Raw genomic sequence first — 23489 nt, 5'->3', positions numbered from 1 at the left:
GGGCTCCTTGGAGGAAGAGCAGGATATAAATGTAGAAATAAATAATTTCCTTGTTTGACCTTGAACTTTAATATTATTAAGAGAGGGAGAGGGGAAAAATCTCTTCAAACTCTCTGAAGTGGCTGGCAATAATCTCTACAAGAAGCTCTGTCCAAATCCAGAGAGGACTGGTTGTTGTTTTTCCCTTACCAAAATACACAAAAGATGTTCAAAGATTCACATTTCAGGTCTGTTCTAATAAAGCAGCATTTTCTTTCTAAAATCAGAATGCAACATACTTTGGAAACAAACAAACAGCTACAGTGATGCAGACAGGTCACAGACTTGCCTTTGTGAGGAAACTCTTGGTCTGCAACCTGGCAGGTCATAACTGCCGGGCATAATGTAACCATTTCAGATATTATGAGCCCTTCAAATGCTCTCTGCAGCGCCTGTGGTCTAGAGTTATCGTTTGCTGCTATAGCTAGAGTGATGATTCATCCTCCCAGCAGGGCTGTGACTTGCCTTTGCATGTTTCACAATGCGGGCTGGCTTTGTAATGATATAATTGCATACCATGTGCCTCCCAGAAGGTTTTTCAGCAAACTTGTGCACAAAGGAGCAGGAAAACTCCTCTTAGAACCATGATTGGCTTCCATGAACTCATCCTCCTAGCTGCGGACTTAACACTGGCTTCAGCGTTCTCCTGTTTTCTTTATGGGCTGGCCTGCTTTTGTCTTGCTAGTCTCACTGGCTTTGTGATCTTCCTCTCCGCCTTTGGGGAGGCAAAGAAAATGAAGAGGAAAATAGACCAAAAGGGGAGAGCAATCATGATTGTGGTTTCCAACAGTTCTGTGGGACAGATGTTTGTAAAAACGCTAGACAAAGCGGGTTTCGGAGTGTTGGCAGTATGCCGGTTCCCTGAGGGAGAATGGGCACCTGTTGTGAAGAAGGATTGCTCGTCAAATGTCACGGTGACACAACTCCCAGTGGCAGAGGAGACATATCAGAAGGCCATGAAGACTCTGATCGAGAACGACCTGTGTCTGAAAGGTATTTCTTAGGGGCAGGACTCGGGCTTAAGATGGCCATAGTCCATGGCCTATCTTTCCCTACTAACTGTCCTAGGACTGCTCTAGAACCGATGGGACCTGGACCCCTTCAGTCCTTATTTTTTGGAGTGATATTTAATTTAATTTAATTTAATTTAAGAACAGTAGTTTTCAACCTTTTCTTCAGAGGCCCTACTCTGAGAACACCTGCCAAATGATGTGATGTGGGTAGCTAGTAGGAAGAGGGCCTTTTCAGTGGTGGCACCCCATCTATGGCATAGTCTCCCCAGTGACGCTTGCCTGGCTGCATTGGTTTGTTTCTTTAAATACCAGGTGAAGAACTTTCTGTTCACTCAGGCCTTTTAAAAAGTTTCTTTTTTAGGTTTTTAAAATGTTTTTGTATTTTATTGTAATCATTTTGTTTTGTTTTAATGCATTTCAATTGTATGTTTTATTCAGTTGTTTTATTGCTTTACTTTGTAAGCCAACCAGAGAAGAATTGTTATGGGGCTGCCAACAAATCAAGCTGTAGTTGTTATTATAGCAGTTTTCCAAATAGTTCGCAATAACAGTTAGGCAGACGATATTGCCCTCACAATGAGAGATCCAGAATAGTAGTAGTAGTAATAGGTTTATTATGGCCATAGACCAGCACATGAAAAGAAACACACACAGATGGCTATTGTAGGCCTTCACATTGAAAGGATCCAGAATTTTACATGCTCTCCATAGTAACCAGTGCCCACTCCAGATTTGTGGGGGTGGGGGCGCTTTGAGGAAGATGCATTCAGTAGACCCCATTCTTGTTGTCACTTGTTTCTTGTTGTCACTGTCAGTTGGTTTGCCCTCTTTTTCTGGGCCTAGTCTGCCTGGCTGTCCAAAGCAGGGGGCGGGCAAGGTGGGCAGAGGTTGCTGCTCCTTCTCACTTATTGCTCATTCACTCAGCAAGGGTAGATAAACAAAGTAGTGACCACAAAAAAGGAGAAAGAGAACTCAGGTTGTGTGCGCTTCAGGGTAGATCCCATGCTGAGGAATGGGCCTTGGCAGGAGGAGCCAGCACTGGTAGTATCAGACAATTATGTACAGAGAGGCAAGAGCCACCTAATGGCGAAGCGAGGAAGTAACCTGCCTAGAGGGCAGGAGGCTGTTAGTTCGAATCCCTGCTGGTGTGTTTCCCAAACTACTATATTGGGCAGCAGTGATATAGGAAGGCGTTGAAAGGCATCATCTCATACTGTGCTGTAGAGGCCAATGGTAAACCCCTCCTGTATTCTACCAAAGACAACCACAGGGCTCTGTGGTCACCTGGAGTTGACACCGACTCGAGGGCACAACTTAACTTTACTGTACTTTACAGAGAGGCAAGTGCAGACTAATATAAGGGAAACTTGTAAGGAAATGCTGTAGCCTGTGGAAATGTATTGTCATTCACTAAGGCCACAATTCAACTCAGGTTTAGTTGTGGCTGAGCCCATTAATTTCTCTGGACAGAAGCATGCCAAACTATTGTAAACAAATTATTAAATCCATACTTTGAAAGATTACTACTATGGTGTCTCCTAGATCACCCTCTGTCCAAATACAGAATCTCTTATACTCAAAGTACCACTAACAGTGTCTGTTCAGCCTCAGGGTAGTCCAACAGTAGTTCAACAGCTGAACTACTTTTGTGCCTATGGAAAAATGTGTTCCTAACATTTAATCGGGTTCTACTTGCCTGTACTTCTCTTCTTGGAAAATGTTAGCTGGTGTCCTTGAAACCACCCTGATCTAGTGCTAGTCAGCAGGTTGCTTGAAATCTCCATGACCCACCTCAGCCTGGGCTGTGACTGCAATCCAAGGATGCAGGCCCACACACATGGGCGCCATAGACAGCATATGATACATATATGGGTCTCAAGACAGCAGTCTTCATGGGCTTGTGAAAAGGAATGGTATTAACATAAGTGTCTGGTCCAATGGTTTAATATTTTAAGTATCCATTTTTGAGGCATTGATAACCCCTGGTAGTGTATAATTTGGCAATGTATTCATAAGACCAAGATAATAATTGTATATCCAAACAAAGCAGAATTTTTAATTAAAACAAAAACAAAAAAAACACCTCCAGTTGAATAACAGTCCTGAAAATAGTTGTGAATCTGCCCTTAATCTTTCTTATTTCAGTGAGGTTCAAATGGTATTCAGGGCAGGGTTTTTTTAGTTAGGGTGAGTCTCAGCACCACTGAATTAAAACCTGACAGAAGATGGTTGATCTTCCTTCCTCTCTCCAAATATTATTTGCAGAATAAGGAAGAAGTTTACTGGTTACCAGATAAAATCTAGAAACAAATCCACTCTGAATTTCTGACTAAGCATTCACAACAAAATGTTATATTTTGCTTTAGAAGAGTGACATATCACATTATCTCTGTCCATCCACAGAAACAAAATTTGAAGAGATGGAAGCTGTGTACAGGCAATTGTTTTTCAGAGAGCTGCAGGCAGTTTTATAAATCTATACAGTAGCACATGCTAGGTTTCACTTCCAAACCTTCCTTATTTTCATTGTTTCTCTTCCACCAACTCTTTTGCAACTGGTTTTGCAGAATTTCTCATAACATTTCCAAATCTACCCCAGAAAAGCTGTCATTGATCTCCTGTCATGTGACCAGTGCTGCTTACAATAGATGTGTGCACATCTTAGAGTGTCTTACAGCTGAAATCAGCTCAACATTCTTGAATAACAAGAAGGTTGCCAAACATTCTTTTTATTCTCTGTTGCAGATCTTTGCAAATATTCTGTGGATAATCTCCAATCCCCAAATATTATCAGAATATTTGAGATCAGTATTTGGTACCCCATGGATATTTTATTTCAGTATTTTTAAGAACTTGACAGTGTTTGATAGTTGATATTAGGCCTGTGTGTGTTCAGAAAATTAGGATACAGATTTGGATCCGACCCGATCCAACTTCGACAATGTTGCAGTTGGATTCTACAGGCTCTCTCAATGTTGGATATAGAATCAGATTCAGAATCCGAATCCAAATTCTATCTTAAATTTGGATTTTCCCCCATACTGGTCAATAGGGAAATTGAAAAAAATAACCAAAAATAACCAGTTGGCACTAGAACCTTGAAACTTGCCACACATGTTTCAGGGCCTCCCTGTAATGGATTTGAAGATAATTGGTAAATCCTGACTTTTCGTGAATTTTTGATTTATTTATTTTTAATTGGCTAATAATGGTGAAATCTGGCAGACCATTACAAAAACTTCTGAAACTGAAGACTTGCCTTAGCCATTATCCCACCAGCAAGTGGAAGAATCTGCCCTTTACTTTCATGATTTCTCTATACCAACTTCATCAGGAAATGGCATGACCCCCCTAAGTGCCTGCCTGGAGGCAATATTGGGCTGGATGAGGGATAACAGACTGAAGTTGAATCCAAACAAGACAGAGGTACTGTCTGTAGGGGGTCAGGATCTGAGAGATGGTATAGATCTGCCTGTTCTGGATGGGGTTACACTCCCCCTAAGAGATCAGGTTCGTAGTCTGGGAGTGCTCCTGGATCCTAAACTCTCCCTGGTTTCTCAGGTTGAGGCTGTGGCCAAGAATGCTTTTTATCAGCTTCGGCTGATACGCCAGATACATCCGTTCTTGGAGAGTAGTGACCTTAAAACGGCTTCTAGGCTTGACTACTGTAATGCCCTCTGTGTGGGGCTGCCTTTGTACGTAGTTTGGAAAATACAATTGGTACAAAAATACAGTAGCCAGACTTGTCTCTGGGTTCACTTTAAGGGACCATATAACACCAATTCTAAAAGAACTGCACTGGCTGCCGATAGGTTTCTGAAAGAAATACAAAGAGCTAGTTATTACCTATAAGGCCCTTAATGGCTTAGGTCCAGGATATTTAAGAGAGCGCCTTCTCTGTCATGAACCCTGTTGCCTATTAAGATCATCTGGAGAGGTCCGACAATGAGTGCCGCAAACCCGTTTGGTAGTAACTCAGGACCGGGCCTTTTCTGTGGCTGCCCCAGGGCTTTGGAATGCGTTCCCTGCTGAAATAAGAGCATCTCCTTCTCTGTTTGCTTTTAGGAGGACCCTGAAGATGTACTTGTTTCCCCAGGCCTTCAACTAAGATTCGATTTTTAAATTTTAATGTGTTTTTAACATGTTTTTAATCTAATTTTTATCTTATGGGTTTTTAAACTGTTGTATTGGTTAATTGTTTTATGATATTTTATATTTTAATTGTTGATTGATTATAACTGTCTTTGTTTTATTTGTAAACAGCCCTGAGCCAATTTTGGAAGAATGGTATAAAAATTGAATAAATAAATAAATAAATAGGAGTAACAGCATGCCCCTTCTCCCCTTTTATATCCCCTGGATGGATGGATTTCATTTCTATACTGCCCTTCCAAGAATGGCACAGGGCAGTGTACACACCCACCAAAATGCTTCATGGGTGCCATTTTGCAAATTCCAAAATTCCAATGTATTTCCAAAATTAATTTTGCTATTTAGCAATCCAATTCATTGTGGGGGAAGCCAGACTTGGATTTTACCAATTTTTACCAGTTTTGTGCAATTTTGGATAAAATCCGAATTTTCAAATCTGAATTTGCTCAGGTCTAGTTGATATACAGTGGTGTTCGGCAGGTCGGGGGCATATTCTTGGTGCACACAGTTCATGAGGAGCACTGTTGAGTCCTCACCATCATAGGTATCAACAGGGGTTAGCCAGGTGCAGCAATTCCACCAGTTACCCTCCCAGCTCCCAGCAACCCAGTCTCTGAGAACCAGATTTTCCTGTTACTTTCAAAGTAATTCACTCACCACCCACCCACTCACTTTTCAAAAGCTGTAAAAGTCTGACTGAAACTGGTAACTCCCAATCCAGCCTTTGCAGTCTTTGAAGTAGGTGTGGGATGAGTAAAGGAGTTTACCAAGCCCTCTTCTTAACCCTTGAAGAGATGTTGTTTGTTTGTTTGTTTATATGTTTGTTAAAAAGATTTATACCCTGCATCTTCACAAAGTCCAAGACAGATCCATACACATGGGTCCATGCATAGAAGTCAACACCTGCAGAATATCTTTGTGACAGCTTTGCTGCCTCTTAACATGGAGGTTCTTCCACATGGCCATTATGGATAATAGACAGTGACAGACCTATTCTCCTCCATGAAGCTGTCTAATTCCTTTGTAAAGCCATGTAAGCTAGCACTGCATCTCATGGCAGAACATTCCATAAATTAATGCATTTTGTGAATAAGTGCTTTCATATATATATTTTTTTTCTGTCCTGAATCTGTCATCAGTCAATTTAATTGAGTGTTCTGGTATTATGAGAGAGAGAGAGAGAGAGAGAGAGAGAGAGAGATATTTCCCTCTCTTCTAACTTCCCCCCACTATGCATAGTTTTACAAACTTTTATCATATCTGCCCTTTAGCTGACCAAGGCTAGGGGCCAAACGAGGAACAGATGTGGTTAAAGGGGAAGGAACAGGGAGAGTGTGGGAAAGGCAGTAAAGGACTTGCACAACCCTTTAAAGAAAAGAAGAAAAGGGAAATGTTATCTGCTACGGTGAGACTAAGCTCCCCACCACCATCTCCTACTGTTTTCCCCTCTACTCCATTTCCTTTGTAGGGCAATTAATGCCGGATCATGGCTAGTGCCACAGTACTTCTAAAGGGGAAGTAATTCCCATTGCTCTACATAAATTAGTTTCTGTACACAACTGGAGAAATAAAACTTCTCTAGCTGTTTGTAATTTAAGGCTAGATTTCCTAATACAAATCAGACTTTTCTCATTTTGAGTTCAATAGTGGGAAAGGATAATTTCAACTGACCACTTCTGGCCACCTTGTAAACATTTAATTTCCCTTCTTTTACAAACCACTTAAGCATGTTTCCCCTCAATTTTTTCTTTGCTCAGAGAGCGCTTTTTCAGTATGACATTCGCACCGCAGGCCGTAAACCATATTTCCTATGCATTGACCCAATTACATAGCAAATCAAAGCCTTAATTCAGGGGGAAAATGCATTTTCACTGATACTCTCTGATCATCTGGTTGACACTTTGGGTGGGAAAACCTAGAGTTGGTTTACAAAAGATGGAATGAATATCTTTGGCATCAAGAAGTGAAATCCTAATGCTGTCATCCACTAGTTGAAAAGCTAAACAAAAAACAGACTTCAGACAAATCTCCACAAGCACTGGCAGTCATGGTCAGAGACGGAAGATGAAAGTCCCATGTCAAAGTTGAGGAGTACTAGAGCAGTATAGGAATGCGGGATCCATGTGGGATGAGACAAATATGTCTTTAATCTCTGTATGAAAGGGAGGACTTTACCAAATACAACTTTCCTTACTGCAGCAGTAGCAAATGATAAATATGTGGATGCCGTGTCCTATGTTGACTTTGACAACCCTACCTAGTTTCTAGGGTTGTGTACAACTGTCATTATTGGGACTGGATATAGAATTTACCTGATCTTGGTAGTGAGTGAATTGTGCACGAAGAATTAGGAGTGCCCTGGATCATATTGAGCCGATACTTCAGTATGCATTGGGGTGAGAATGAAAATCCATCAGTCCCTGAAGAAATCAGCTGCCCGGAAGGCAGTGGCAGTGATTCATATGGTCACCTTTCCTTATATTGCCTTGCCCTAGAATACACCAAAGCTGGAAATAATGTCGTGATTTTGCGTCCCTTACCTGGTGCATTACTGGGAAGAAAAATGGCTGCTGCACCCTATGATTACAGGGTCATGACATTGCTTCATGCCCAGGTACATTCTAGGTAAGACAATATAAGAAAAGGCGGTGATTTGAATTGCTGCCACAAAGGGGAGCCTATTTCTTTGTTGACAAATGGATCTCCCTTAAAGCTTAGCTCCCCAACCCTCTAATAATATCCGATTCATTGCCAAATACGATGCAGCATCGCATCGAATCATCTACCAATATCCGGTGATTTTTTTCATCAGAATCACTTCCAGTGAAAAGTGCCCCAGTAGGGTTTACATCACTTTGCAACCAATTGTTGCTTTAGTGCAATGCACAGCCTATTATTTTCCCCAGTGCCACCCCAGCTACCCACTACTAGGGTTTCCAACTTACATCCTCCCCTTTGTGTGTGAAGTTGGTCAGTTCTATTGTAGAGGGAAGAGTGCAGTTCTACTTGTATCTCTGGAACATAAGAAGTTGCCTTATACTGAATCATACCATTGGCACATGACTGGCACCTGGCGGCAACCGCAACCCAGGGTTCCAGGCAGAAGACCTTTTACATGCAAAGCAGGAGCTCTGCCACTGAGCTACAGCCTCTTCCAAAACTGCCTTTCTCCACTTATCCCTTTTGTTAATGTTCTTGACCTATATGCATAGAAAAAGAATTCAGCCAAAATGCCCCATTCAGCCAGAGATGTCTTCCCTTAGGTCCTCTACTTGCACTCCTTCATGCAGAATGTGTCCTCCCATTAACCCTATTCAGACATTACATTGTATGATGTCTGAATAGGTGTCTGTACACAGGTGCATGTTTTTGTGTGGATGACTGTACATGTGTACAGATCAGAATGTGGGTACCCAGTACACAGATGGTACGTCTGTTGAAATAACTTGCGAATAGGGCTTGTATGTGCAAACAGATCTGTACACGAGTACAAAGTACACAGAGTGTATGTGTGATGAACATGATGACTGATGTGATGAGAAAAAGTGCTCACATGATAAGGAAAGTTACTCAGAGTAGCCCCGTTGAAATTAAAAGGACAAGGTTGAACTTGTCCTTTTAATTTCAATGGGGCTACTCACATTGTGAGAAAATTGCTCCCATGGTATGGAAAGCTACTCGAAGTAGCCCTGTTGAAATTAAAAAGACAAGTCCTTTTGATTTCAATGGGGCTACTTTGAGTAATTTTCCTCATTTCAGCCAATGTGTGAATAGGGTTATTGTTACAAGTGCCCTGACTATGACTGACTTCTATAACCTAACCTTTCATGGTTTACACTCTGTCCCTCTGCCAGATATAAGCAGACAACAACAGTGCCCTTCGAAGAGGTGTGGAGAATTGTTCTACACATTCAAAATCAAGGAAGAGGCCTACAGTTATTATCACACCATCTGCATACAAAGAGAAGTCAGGAAAAACAATCCAGGGCATAAGAACAGAGATGTTACTGTTTTATCTCCTTACAGTTGAAGACATTTACAAATGCTAACTAGATAGTGTGGATTTTTAATTGCAGCCTGATGTGCCAACCTGGCATTTAATTATAAATCTCTGATCCCAGAGCCTGTTTTTAATTGCAGGGCTCAGACTTACGAAATGTGGAGTGGCATATTAATGTTGGTATCTCCTGGAAAATAAGTTTTAGAACTGCTACTTCTGTAGAACTCCTAGCATTCACATCTCTTTGTGCGGAACCTTTTTTTTCATATACTCTTTTATTCACTTTAAAGCATCCTTGTTCTGCCTTTCTTTCCACTGGCAACTGAAGACAGCTAACAATAAGAATAAACAACACTAATTAATAAGACATAATAAACAATACAGAAGCATCCAAAGAGCAACCTCACCAAAAGACAGCAGCGCCAGTAGCACATCTCAAAAACCCAACAGCAACCACACCATAGTGTCCCTACAAAGGCACAAAACAAAGGCTACATTAGAACTCAACTCACACATTAGAGCACCGCATGGGGCAGGGCAGGGCAGGGCGGGGGGGGGGGTCACACAAATCTCTAATAGGAGGGTGTTCCACCAAGTCTGCAATAGTAGACAGACATTCTAGTATACAGTCATGTGCATTCATTTAGCTATGTCCATATGGGGCTTGGAGATGACAGGAGTGAGGCCGGAATGGCACTCACATATGCTTCAAGTGTGGGGGAGGCATCTTCAGCAGTGATACATGGCCGAGTCAAGGCCCTGTCACCAGCTTTTACAGCAGAACGCTGAGCTTCACAGTAGCAAACCTTGCCTGAAATGAAGCATTTCAACTGGCTTACCATCTATTCCATGACAGTGGGCCATTGGGCTGATGTGTCATCTCACTGTGTGACTATCAAGGATGTGTGTGTGCACCATGATTGTGCATGCCCTTACACACACAGCATACATGTGGTTAGGCCAGTGAGTGAAGTGTCATCCAAACTGGTCCACTGCTGTGGGATATGTGCTGAAGCATCATTTCAGGCAGGTTTTGCCACTGTGAAGCTGCTCCTGCTTTAAAAGCTGGTGACAGGCCCTATAAATGGATCTTCTAAGATCATGCATTAGCAGCATCTGCTGGAGATTCTTCCCCACAGCTTGATGAATAAGTAAGTGCCTGTCCCTCACTCCTGCTCCCCACCACACCCCAGACAGAAAGAGAGATTAGAAACAGTTATGTATATAAATCTGCCCCTTAAGACACATATGCCTTTTTCCAAAGTGCAATTTATCAACTGTAAAACCTTAGTATAATCCTAGGATGATAATTATTTGCAATATATTAATATTACAACTAATTATCCTCTTAGGACTATACTGAGGTTCAGATATCCTTACAACATGTAAAGATATGTTAATTACAAAGGGTACACTGGTTATACCACCTTAAGTGGTGCAGCAGGGAAATGCTTGACTAACAAGCAGAAGGTTGCTGGTTCAAATCCCTGTTGGTACTATACCAGGCAGCAGCGATATAGGAAGATGCTGAAAGGCATCATCTTAAACTGCATTGGAAGAGGCAATGGTAAACCCCTCCTGTATTCTACCAAAGGAAACCACAGGGCTCTGTGGGCGCCAAGAGTCTAAATTGACTTGACGGCACACTTTACCTTTACTTTTACAGTGATTAGAAATCATCACATTCGTTTTTCCTAAACATGAATAGGTGAAGCTGATTCTTTCTGCCTTGTAGCTTGTATTTTAAAGAGGAAAGCTGCCATTTATGCGTGCATGCACTTTTCATAGCTTATGCAATATGTGTCGATTTTGGACGAGATTCAGTAGTGGCATATGCAATGTCTTATAAGAGACAGTCTGTAGATTTTAGCTCCAGGTGCAGTTAGCAGAACCATTTTTCATTAACAAATACCAGTCATCTTAAGCTTGCTTCATACGTTTCCTTTCTGCTCCTGAGTGGTTCAATATATGACTTCTTTAAGAGAGTGTTAAACTGTTCACTCAACAGCTTGGCAACCTCTGAACAGTTTGCCGCATGCCAGGTTGATAAAGGAACTCCTAAGGCTGGGGTTAAAAGAAACGGTAGCAAAGTGAATAACCACCCATATGACAAACACAATAAATAATGAAAAGCAAACATATGTAGCCCTTTGCAACAGCTGTGCTTCTTTCGTGGGCAAATATTATGACTAAACATTCAAAGAGAAGTAGGAAATTTACTACTGTGGCCTTGGAGTGTTCCTTTCATCTGGGAAACAAGAGATCAGATGTTTTAACTTTGTTTCATGGTACTGTTGCTTGCCATTCCATATGTCATCTTGTTTTGGTAAGGCGTTGCCGATCTGTGTGTAAAACCAGACGTGATGGAATTCACACACAGGCCCAGTACATCCTCAGACAGTTCGGGGAATAAACTAGTTTGTATGTGTGCACTCTGCGAGTGAGTGTGTGCAACTGCGGTATGTTCAGCACTACACTTAGGGAGCTGGGTAACTAAATTCAGACCATGATGCAAACTGGAGTAAGGACTCACCTGGGGACAAGGTATCCTTCAAAGTGAAGAGTAAAGAAGAAAAATGGATGGGGGGCAAGCACGGAGAGGGGATGGGCCAGGGCTGGCCCAAGCTATGGCACCTGAGGCAAAACACCAAATACTGCCTTGCCCCACGTCCCTGGTGGGGGGCGACCCCCTTTCAAAACTGCAAGCTTTGAGTGGCTCAGGGGGGAGCAGGGAGGGAAGGTTGCCAGCAGCCTCCTCTTTTTTCCTTGTGCTTTTTTCACACTTTGCAAGGGTTGTGAGGAGAGACTCTCCTTGCAAAGCTTGTAAGGGTCAGAACAGTCCCAAAGAGTTGCTCTGATGGCAGAAGTGTGTGTGTGTGTGTGGGGGGCATCTCACTGATCTGTCAGTGCTCCAATAATTTGCTGCCTGAGGCTACTGCTTCACCTTGCCTCATGAAAGGACTTGCTTGGGATGGGCTTTCGGACCTTTGCTACTCTCTTCCTAGCGACAAAGCTCTTCTTCAGTTTTGTCTGCTGGAAGGGAGATCTGGCTGCCTGCAGACCCTTTTCTTGGTGGTTTGCTCAAGCTGGAAACCTCCCCTCACATATTCTTCAGAGCTTTTCTGCAGTCCTACTAATGGGCCCAGGCTGAGAGACTTGCCAGAAATGTCTTCATCAGTAGATACAATGTCTGAGAGACTTTACTTCAAATATTGCAGTGTATTTGCCTTGCATTTTTTGTCTCTTCCTCGTAAATAAAATGATTGTGTCTACAAACTTCACATGGGGAAATTAATTGTAAATGTATGTGCCAAGTTTCACTGCGATATCTCAGTGCTCAAGGGAAATACCATAGTATGGTATATTTAACATCTTCCTGGTCCTCTTGGAAACAGCAGTAGTGATGAGTTTGAGTCTGGATGTGAAGTGTCGATTTGTGCCCTGAACATGAACACCACCTTTCATTCCGATGAATGATCATAGTCTTCCTGGCAGCAATTGCATTACAATATAATATGCATTTTTCCTTTCCTTTTTGAAAGTGGATGTTGTGGTCTAGCAGATGTTCACTTGACACAGAGAATTATATCACAAATAGACATTACAAATTTGACTGAGAATTGTATCACAAACATACATACTGTATTTCACTGTGATCTCTCAGTCTTCAGTTCAGATGTTGTATTGGGGTATTTTTAACATTTTCCATGGCTCCACTGAAAATTGGTGTGTGGGTCAAGCTGAGTTATGACCATAAAACATAGAATGGTGTCCTGGATGTGCACACCACCCACCTTCATTTCAACATCTCAATCTTTAAGGCAGATATTGCATTACAATATATTTTACATTCTGCACTCCACCCATGAGAACATGTGTGGGTTTGAGCTGTTATTCAAACATGAAACAGAATAGTGCTCTGAAGGTGTGTACCAAATTCCATTCCAATCTTTCAATGCTCAGCTGTGTTATCACATTATGAACAAACAAATTTACATAAAAATGGCAGGCCAAACAAGTGGGTAAAGCAAAAAGTTTTGCAGTACGAGGTGAATAAGTTCTGTTTCCAAGGACAAGTTTGAACTATGTGTCTAGATGCAATAACTAATGTAATGTTATAGAAATTTCACATAATTAGTAACATTTTCAATTTGGCAGGACTGTCTGGAGAGATGAAGAAGCCTTCAATAATGATATGGGATGAAGAGGCAGAAACACAAAAAATATGTGAAAGAAAAGTGACTCCTAAACAGAAGAAGTGCTGCGTGACTCCTGGTAGGAGTAAATGGAAAGGATGTTCAGTCTTATAATGGACAACTATTGAAAATATTGGAAATCCCTACACAACACAAGCATTGAAGCATCCAGGCCTCATTTTAGTTGACATTCTGGTCATCTAAACATTTACAACCCAGTTCCATACATTTTTAGCCTACTTTCCCAAGGAAAGAAGGGTTATGAGATATGTGTGTGTGTACGCATGCCCACCCCTCTAATGACTTTTGTTATTGTTTTATTAGTCTGATAAAATTCACAGAATTTGGGAAGTGTCCAAGGAGACCTCAATAGAGGTATTTCTCCCCTGTCCACCATCTTGAACCAAGATGGCCACTCAAAGTATAGGTAACACCCCTTTGTAAACCATGTGCTGACAGGGATGGATTAAGCTAGTGTGGGGCCTGTAGCATATGTTATAAAGGGGCCTTAAATTTTAAAAATGCACATAAATATTAAAACATAAATTACGTATATCAAGTATATTATTTTTGTATCTCTTATTATCAGGCTCCAGACTACGCTGCATGTTTTGTATTGTATATTATACAATATTTTGAATTGGCTCTCGCATTAAATGTGCTATTATTTCATTTATTTGTTTGTTTGTTTTAGAATGTATCTTGACTTCTTAATTTTTACAAAAAACTTGCAAGGTAGCTCAGGCCACAATTTAAAAACAATAAAACAACATTCTGGAGGTCAATAAAGTTAAGCAGAAGGCAGTAAAAATATCTTATCTGAGGAAGCATGGTAAAACAGTCACACCAAATGCAGTTGTACAGCTAGGTAATTCTGGACACTGGACCTAATGAGCTTATGGTGCCGCCTGCAAAATAAGCAGTGTGTGTGTGTGTGAGAGAGAGAGAGAGAGTGAGTGAGTGAGAGTGTGTGTGTGTGTGTGTGTGTGTGTGTGTGTGTGAGTGAGAGAGAGAGAATATGAATATATCTGGGCTGGAGTGTATTTGCCAAAAGAAAAAGACTACACAAGTCCCAGTAGATTCATAGCTTCTTGACCAATCACAAACTAACCAGAACTTTGCATTCCTCTTAATGGTTAGCAAGGGAGAGCAATGTGCCCTATCCACCCCCAGCACTGCACCACTCCAGTAACTAAAGTTGGTGTCCACACACACACACACACACACACACACACACACACACACACACACACACAGAGTAAACCCTTTAGAAATTTTCAGAATTCCATGCATTATTTAAAATCGATCACTGGCCACTCCGAAATTAGCCAAGAGTAGGTGTTGCCAAGAGCCATCTTACTTGGGAAATTTGAAGATGGGTCCTCAGTGGGGGCTCCTGGCTCCAAAGCCCCAGGGAGGCCCTGCTCCTCCAGGCCCACAGTGGGGCACTGCACCTGGTCTAGTCGGGCAGCCTCCGATGAGCAGCAGTGGGGGGTGCTGCAGGTCGCACAACAGAACTTGGCATCCAGGGGACATCAGAAGGCTTCAACCGGTACCCAGTCCATCCAGCCACAGCACAGCTCGCCCTCAGCACCCCCAGAACCGCTGCCGCCCCCTGCAGCCAGCAGCATGACAAGGGTGCTCACCAAAGGCTGCCCCATAGAGCAACCAGCCCCATACAAGGATTCCTCGAGAAAATGTCTCCCTCCCTAGTTAAAACCAACTCTCCCCGGCGGGGGAGGAGCTGCTTTTGCAAAGAAGCCCAATAGCGGTGGAGACAAGCAGGAGGGCTGAGCCCACTTCTCAGCACGCTCTTCCCCACACATACCTGGTGCCCACCTGGCAGGCCCGGCTCTTCAGAATTGTTTTTTGGAGGGTGGGCTCGTTAGTTGGATTCAGAAGCACCCTGCGGGAATGGCAGGAATGGCGGTGCGCAGTGGTGGGTAGACACACTTTTCATGAGCATAAAGCCAGCCAGCCCAAGCACGGGTGGAAAGAGGAGTCAGGTGGAGAGAGAGAGAGAGAGAGAGAGAGAGAGAGAGAGAGAGAGAGAGAGAAGCGCCCATGGAGTGGCTATTTACAGGCGATTGCAATTGTGCATGCGTCACTTGTTGAATAAAGGAGGTTGCGCACCGTAGGCATGAGGACGGAGGGAGTGCGTGCGGGGTGGGCTGCCCACACCTATAGTATCAGCCCCCACAAGAAGTACATGGGTGAAGAGGGCAAGGCAGCCAGTTGGAATCGGGCGGCGGCAGCCAAGCGGCACCAAGAAGAGAGCAGCAGGGGCAGCTGGAAGCCGGGCGTGCAGGGCCGTCGAAAACACGAGGCCCATAGCACATGCTACATTTGCTACTAGGTTAATCCGGCACTGTGTGCTGCTATAAACTAAATTCACAGCACATGGGAGAGAGTCCTAGGGGACCCAGATGGGGGCATTTTTTGCTGATCCGCCATGTTGTGGCAGCCATTCAAAGTATAGGCAACATTCCTTTGTAACCCATGTGTTGACAGTTGAAAACAAACCAACTTTTTAGCACATGGGAGGGGATCCTAGGTAAAAGTCATCATGTTAAAAGAAGTGGAAAGAAAGCTCCAATCATTCTACACAGAACTACTTGTTTGGGTTTTTTAAAGTAAGGCCTATTAGTATGCATTAGGACTGCAACTTTAGAGTGCCAATCAGTTGGGTTCGTGTGTGTGTGTGTGTTTAATCCACAAGTGTTACAAATTCCTTTAGGAAGCACACCTGTAACTAGGTTCTTCTGAAGGAAATTGTTCCATTCAGTCTGGTGTCTCTCCCATCCTACATCTTTACTGTGTTGTTTCTATTCTTTTCTGCAGCTTTCTCTCTCCATTGTAATTCCATCTATTTTCCCTTGGAACGGATTCAAACATTATGCCCTAAATAGCATTTCTGTAGTCTACATAGTAGCCATAATATGTGACAACTCATTTCATGGTTTGGCCTGATTTCTGCCTTCAGCTGCCGCCTGAATGGATTCATCTCTGGGCAGAGCAACTACTTCCGTATTCCACCATCATCACCATCCAGAATTAATTCCCTCCCACAATCAGTCAGTCACTTGCCAGCAGACTGCAACAGAGGCTTAGAGGGGGAGCTACATGAATGATGAGTGAAATATGGGACTTGGGGAATCTCTGTGAAGAATATTTACATCCCAGTTTGTTGTAAGCTGATGCAGATGCAAGGCATGATGAGGTCAATGTTGCTTGCTTCCAAGTAAGTGTGCATAGGATTGTAACTTTAGTATAGTGACTAATATGAAGCCCACAGCATTACAGAGATGTAGCTTTGTGCCCTGGGGCTGCTGATGAGCTGGAAAACAGCCCTGATGCTGTTAAGGAACGTGTGATTGTGTCTGCAGCACTTTCCTGGTTTCTCCCATCCTTAACAGCATTGGGGCTGCCCTCTGACTCCAGAGCATCCTCAGGAGAGTGTTACATTTCTCTGACATTGCATATCCTGTTAGCAATTAAAGGTAGTCTATTGATACAAATGTTGCATGTGTCATCTGATTAAGACAACTTCAGGACTTTGGGAGGTTCCACCAATGGTATGGAGCATTTGAAGCTGGCAACTGGATGGAATGGACTTGATTATTAATGGCTGGAGTCTTAATTCAGAAACAGTGCATGCAAGAACTTTGGCATATCACAAGCTGATGGCCTGGATTGCAAACCCAATGCATGATGTTGCATTTGATAAAGCAATTACATGCCTCAGTAATTCATTGCAAGCCCTGTTTGGTGGCAAGTTTCTGTTTAGCAGAATGACTACACTTTTTTTGCATCCACAGCTTTCTGCATTCACAGTTGGACACTGAGGTGTATCACTGAGAAGGAGTGCATGAAATCGGTCCCCGGGCATGGTCTGAGAACACACGATGCAATCACCTTGCTGAAGCTAAGCTTTTCACCATATCTCATAATACTTTGGGATCATCCAATTAATAGCTAACTGGTCCAAGAGGCATCTTTTGAAGTGATGGCTCCTATAGTTAACAAGGAGAGAGCAACTGTCTCTTTTCATCCAGGTGCAGCCTTTCTCCCAGGGGCTTTCCCTTGTGTCTCCATTGTGTCTTTTTGTGTGTGTGTGTGAGCCCCTTTGGAACCATCTTCTCATTCTTTTGCTAGGTAAATGACTTTAAGAATTCTTTTAACTATTCAAAATAATAATAATAATAATAATAATAATAATAATAATAATAATAATAATAGATCAGCGGCACAAACACAAAAAGTGGTTCTTCACATAATGCAAAATTAACACGTGAAAATTTCCACTAGTGGCGATAGCCACTAGCTTAGATGGCTTTAAAAGGGGAATTATGCACAATTTTTGAGGATAGATTGATCAGTGGCTATGTTATGATGGCTTTGTGGAGCCTCCATGTTGAGAAGCAGTATAACATTGAATATCAGTTACTGGAGAGCAGCAGCAGGAGAGGGCTATGGCCCTGCTTATGGGCTTCCTGGAAACATCTGGTCCAGATGTTTCCAGGACAATGAGTGGCAAGGCTGAAATGAAGTGTGGAATGTTACTAAGAGAGATGGTCTAGGCACAGTTTGAGCACAAGCGTGATTTTCCTATTTGCAGCTTTCCTGATTGCCCTCCTCTGTGTTCCAACAAAGACTGTGTGCCTTTGTCTGAAGAAGAGAGGTCGCCAGCTGCTTACCCCTCTGCAGACAGCTCTGTTTAAATATCAAGACTTACAGGTGAGTCAGCTTGTACACATCCAATACCCTCTCATTACGGAGCTCATTAAGCCAAAGCAATAATTTCTGTAAAAATGTCAACCACAGCCAGAACATCCTGGTCAAAATTTTGAATGTCTAGAAGTTTGGAGCTGTGTTGAACCATTTCAGGACCTCTCCTAAATTAAATCCATAGGAAATGTATGTCTCTGACAGGTGCCTAATATGGAGACATGGCTGCCTTCATAAGAAAATAATCCCTTTTTTCTAAAGTGTTTCTTGAAAAGGGAGCGGCGGCATGAAAATCGGTGACTGTATGAGCTGTTCTAATGGCGTGAACAAAGGGCATGAGCATGGATTGTAGACTGTGAAGAGCTCTGGAAAGGTTCTCTCCAAACTGGGTGAATGGGCCAAATGAAATTCAATGTGAATGTTAGAGTTCGCATATAGGGGCAAAAAAATCCCAGCATCACATATACGCCACAATGATGTGGTGGTGACCAATAAAGAAAGAGCTTGGAGTCAGAGAGGACAGCTCCAAGTAAATGTCAACTCAGCATGTGGTCGCAATGAATAAGGTAAATTTCATGCTAGAGATTGTTAGGGAAAACGAAACACCTAGTATCATAATCATCTTTATATAAAACTATAGGCCAGTTCAGACATTATGCTGTACGAGTGTACAGATGTCTTTACACTCGTACATGTCTTTGTGTGAATGACTGTACCTGTGTCCATTTAAAAAGTGAACCAAGATACAGGCCCTTCAGATATATGGTACAGACAGGAAGTGTACTTCTGTATCTGCATTCAGCATAACATGTGAATGATTGTACCTGTGTATGGATATGTCCCTGTGTACACTGTACACTTTTGTATGAGTGCTGAACATAATGTATTACAGGACAGCTGGATTTGGAAAACTGTGCACAGTTCTAGATATACTTTTAAAAGGGTTCAGAAACCAGGGATGCCAACATTCCATTGCCTGAATATGGGAAACAAATTGGGAGGGGTGTTCTTGGGGGCTAGGTCATCTGTGGGTGGGGTCATCCTAGAAGCCTGAGTAGCAATGCATTTGTAACAACAACAAAACAAGCCCCATGGTTTCACAAAGTTTCTTGTTCACACAGACTATCCCACATAGACATAGAGCAAGCGTCAGGTGAAAAATTAAGATAATCCCCCAGGTTTACACACACACACACACACACACACACACACTACATCCCCACACCTTCCCCAATGAAAGTCTCACTGAAAGGCTTTTTTATCTGCTAGAAGTGGTGTGAGTTGGTTAACAGGGGCCTGTAGGTCTATTTACATTTGATAAGTAAACAATTAGCAACTTGCAAGATGCAAATAAAACCAGGCAATTGCTCCTGCAAGTCTGCAGAGCAACTGGGGCTTCTTTGGTGAACTTTGTTGTTTCTTTTACATTATAATATGGACTTTACCCAGACTTCAAAGGGCTCAATACAAATGCGTTGAGGGATGAGGGAGAGCCCCAGGCTCTGCCAATAATATGGGGGAAACAGCATCCCTTTTGGGACAAGAGAATTTGCCTCAGATACAGGACTTCCCATATAATACAGGACTGTTGGGAACACTACCAGAAACTGCAGCTGGTACAAAATAGGGCTGCAAAATTATTAATTGGGACTGGACATTCTGAGCATATTATGCCAGTGCTTTGTCAGCTGCACTGGCTCCCAGTCCATTTCCCAGCCCAGTTCAAGGTGCTGGTTTAACCTTTAAAGCCCTAAATGGCTTGAGACCGGGCTACCTGAGGGAGCACCTTGCCCTATATATCCCAACCCAGACCATAAGATCTTTTTCAGACACCCTCCTCTGGGTGCCCCTGCCCAATGACGTGAGGCAGGAGGCTACTAGGGAGATGGCCTTTTCAGTGATTTTGCCCACTTATGGAATAGCCTCCCCAGTGAGGTCCACTTGGCTTTCTCACTTTGTTTTTTTAGATGCCAGATAAAGAACTTTTTGTTCACTCGGGCCATTTAGATTTAAATTTTGATTTTAAAATTTGATGTTTAAAGTACTTTAAAAAGAGTTTTAAAATTGTTTTGTATTATATTTTGTATTTTCTCTCCCCCCCCCTTTTTGGTCTGTTATGATTTAATGTGTTGTGTGTTTTTATTTTATGTTTTAATGCTGTGTTGTGAGCCACCCAGAGAACAATTTCTTATGGGGAGGCTAACAAATAAAGTTTATTTATCATCATCATCATCATCTCAAAAAGAATCTCATTGAGAATGGTACAAAAGAGGAGCCCAAATGATTAAGGGATTGGAATACCCTTCCTACAAAGAAAGACGGTTGTTTTAGTTTAGAAAAATGACAATGAAGGGGGGACATGATCCCAGTTAATACAATTATGAATGATGCAGAGAAATCAGATAAAGAGAAGGTTTCCCCCATAACTCTAGAATTCGGGCTCAGTCAATGTTACTGATGGACAGTAGATTCAGGAATAAAGTAATTCTTCACAAAAGAGACCATTAATATTTTGAATTCATTACCAAGTGCTATAATGATGTAATGCTTATTCTATAACATTGCAGGATGCAGAGCAAGTGAAGAGAAGGGTGCAGAATGTTGGGAATGAGCAAGGCGAGGAAATGTCAGAGAGAAAATCTCGGTGAGAGAGTGAAAGGAGAAGAGAAAGAGAAAGAAGAGAAGAAAGCAGATAGACAAGACATCAGGAAGTGGGCGGGCGGGGGAGAAGTGGAGATGAAGCAGCAGAAGTGATGAACTGAAAGGAACTTAACCATGGTCCCTTGCTTCCCTTTTGAACAGGCATTATTATCTATTATTGAACAGGCATTATCACCTCACATTTTCTTCTCCTCTTTAGGAGAGCATATTTCCATTACTCTCTTTGTTAAAAGTAAGCTTTACCCTGGAGTACACATGCAAACGATAGCACTGTTAGGCAGTGATGCAAACACAGAATCAGCTCAAGTGAGCTAACCTAGTCTCTGCTCTGAATGGAGGGTCAAATTAGTGAGACAGGGCAGCTTTTCAGTTGGTCCACACAGCTAAAGAGAAAAGCAGATGGCAGCCAACTTTACTGAAGAAAAAGATTGCTGGAAAGAATCAATCAGGACATTTGACATGTGTTGTGATGTGCACCTTAAGGTGATGCTGCTGTTATAATAGGGATTTGAAAGGGAAATACTCAACAGATGATTTTTCAAATGAAAAAATAATGCATTCCAGTATGACCTTGAATTTTTGGATACATTTAAAAGAGACAAGGGGAAAAAATAAAGTTAGGTTACACTTGGTTAAATATAGGTCGCCGACAAGTAAAATCAGCTTCTTAGGGGTTCATTGTCAAACTGCCATCTCTCAAATCTAAACGGAGAGTGGAATTTGTGACAGTTGCTCCCTACCAAATTTCAGGAAAAATGAACAGATGGTTTGTATTTTATGACTGATAGAATGTTCGTGGCTTATAATGTACACCACATCTTAGCTATACAGACCTACCCTCACAAGACCTACTGGTTGGTTGGATGGGCGGGGGGGGGGGGGGGTGGAGGCTTCGCAAACCTTGCCTTCGCCGCAGACGATAATTCTTTGCTTGGTAGGAGCGTGGTGGGAGTGTGGTGGGAGTGGGCTCCCACATGATCCCTGCTGCTCCATGCAGCACGGAGCAGGGTGGGTCATTCTGAGGCCAGTACTTGTTGCTGACTTATTGTCAGTACACCGTGCGCAGAGCAGAGTGAACGGGGGGGGGTGTTCCCCCAGGTGACGGACACTCTAGGTCCCCATCTCTGCATCCGCACGAGCTGCAAGTAGCTGACACAATCTCGGCAGCCAGATTAAGGGCGCATTTGTATTTGCGCCCTTACATTCAGCTAAGAGCCGGGCTTGAGCGCAGGGTGTTTGTGAGAACAGCCTTAGACACTACTGTGCCTCAGTCTGTATAATTATATGAAGCTTTTGGCAAGAGAAGGGATAGTGACACACTGTGGGGGGAAAGAAAAAGCCACCAGAGAAAAAGTCCTACTGCTAGTGCCAGCGTGGTGTAGTGGTTAGAGTGCGGGACTAGGACCGGGGAGACCTGAGTTCAAATCCCCATTCAGCCATGAGACTTGCTGGGTGACTCTGGGCCAGTCACTTCTCTCTCAGCCTAACCTACTTCACAGGGTTGTTGTGAGGAGAAACGCAAGTATGTAGTACACCGCTCTGGGCTCCTTGGAGGAAGAGTGGGATATAAATGTAAAATAATAATAATAATAATAGTGGCTATATTATTCTACTCTATTATTTTATTAAAATTCTAGTAGAAAGGTGGAGGCCTAATTTTACAGAGGGTGTGGGTTTGAGTTTTTAAGATTGTAAGCCACTTTGGGCCATAATTTGTGAGAAAAGCAAAGTACATTCTTTTTTTAAAAAAAAATCTGTTGTAATACAACCCCACATTGCTTAAAATGTGAAGCTGATGGTAAATAAATAAGCAGTAACTTATTTTCTGACACTTTAGGGTGATCTGAATTGAGCAGTGATTAAAATTGGTGTAGATTTTGTACGAAGGTTCTCCTTGTTCACCTTTCTACTTGTACAGAATGAAACATTATTGTTAAGCTTAAAGATATCGTGCTCATAAATAAAATGCTGGAACAAATGATGTGGAGATGGGATCCGCTGCTTCCTAGTTGCAAGAATGGAAGCACTATAAATGGCAATAAATTGCAAACATAGGTCAGTAACAAAAGTTTATGGGTTAGATGTGGTTGGAAAGATGATCGGCTGATTGCATTGTGAGCCTGTAATGCAATTTTCAAATCAAGTTTATGTGAGGAGATGTCGAAATTTTACCTTCAGGGATAAGTGATCTAAGATGAAAGGAAGCAGTGAAGAAAAGCCTGCTGAAAGGCTATTGAAAATTAAGCTTTCAACACAGAGAGAGTTTTGGATGAGCAAAACTATGGCCTTTTAGCTCTCACACTATAACTCAGAATTGTCTCAATGTGTTTTCCTTCTGGCAGTGACTCAAATCAGCACACCAGGAAGGCCTTCTGGGAGTTAATTTCCTCCTGGAGGGAAGAACAGTTTCACTGTAGACAGAAGACATCTAGGGTACAAGGGAAGAGATAATGGAAGTTTCCTCTGGAGCATAACCTCACCATCAGGCAGGTATGATGTGTGAGAGACACTGTTGGAACTGCTGTCTCTTAGACACAGCCTTTAAAAAAAAAATACCTCAAGTCTTTACAAGTTTCCTTGGTACTTTTCAAAGGGAAATAGCTCTGCCCAGTGAATCCATCTTCAGGATGGGGTTGTAGCTCAGCGAGGCTCTGTTTGTATGCAGAAGGTCCCAGGTTCAATCCCTGGCATCTCCTGGTA

At 42.4% G+C, this 23489-nt stretch overlaps 1 protein-coding gene across 3 annotated transcripts in view; it reads left to right on the top strand.

The window, feature by feature from the left end:
• Nucleotides 1–481: 481 nt before the first annotated feature.
• The window catches only part of LOC128344345 (estradiol 17-beta-dehydrogenase 2-like), a 41219-nt gene continuing 18211 nt past the window's right edge, over nucleotides 482–23489 (top strand). The window contains exons 1-4 of one of the 3 annotated variants that reach the window (XM_053294308.1): nucleotides 482–1032; nucleotides 13363–13479; nucleotides 18019–18137; nucleotides 20696–20823. In XM_053294308.1, coding sequence (XP_053150283.1) covers nucleotides 624–1032; nucleotides 13363–13479; nucleotides 18019–18137; nucleotides 20696–20776 — 726 coding nt within the window. In that variant the 5' untranslated portion in view covers nucleotides 482–623 and the 3' untranslated portion in view covers nucleotides 20777–20823. Of the gene's footprint in view, nucleotides 1033–13362; nucleotides 13480–18018; nucleotides 18138–20695; nucleotides 20824–23489 lie in introns of those variants that run through there. The other 2 variants (XM_053294301.1, XM_053294318.1) reach the window with 2 other exon arrangements.

This window comes from Hemicordylus capensis, chromosome 1, assembly GCF_027244095.1.
Source record: "Hemicordylus capensis ecotype Gifberg chromosome 1, rHemCap1.1.pri, whole genome shotgun sequence".
Lineage (NCBI taxonomy): Eukaryota > Metazoa > Chordata > Lepidosauria > Squamata > Cordylidae > Hemicordylus > Hemicordylus capensis.
The sequence above is the reverse complement of the archived record's forward strand: the minus strand, read 5'-3'. Positions and strand labels throughout refer to the sequence as shown.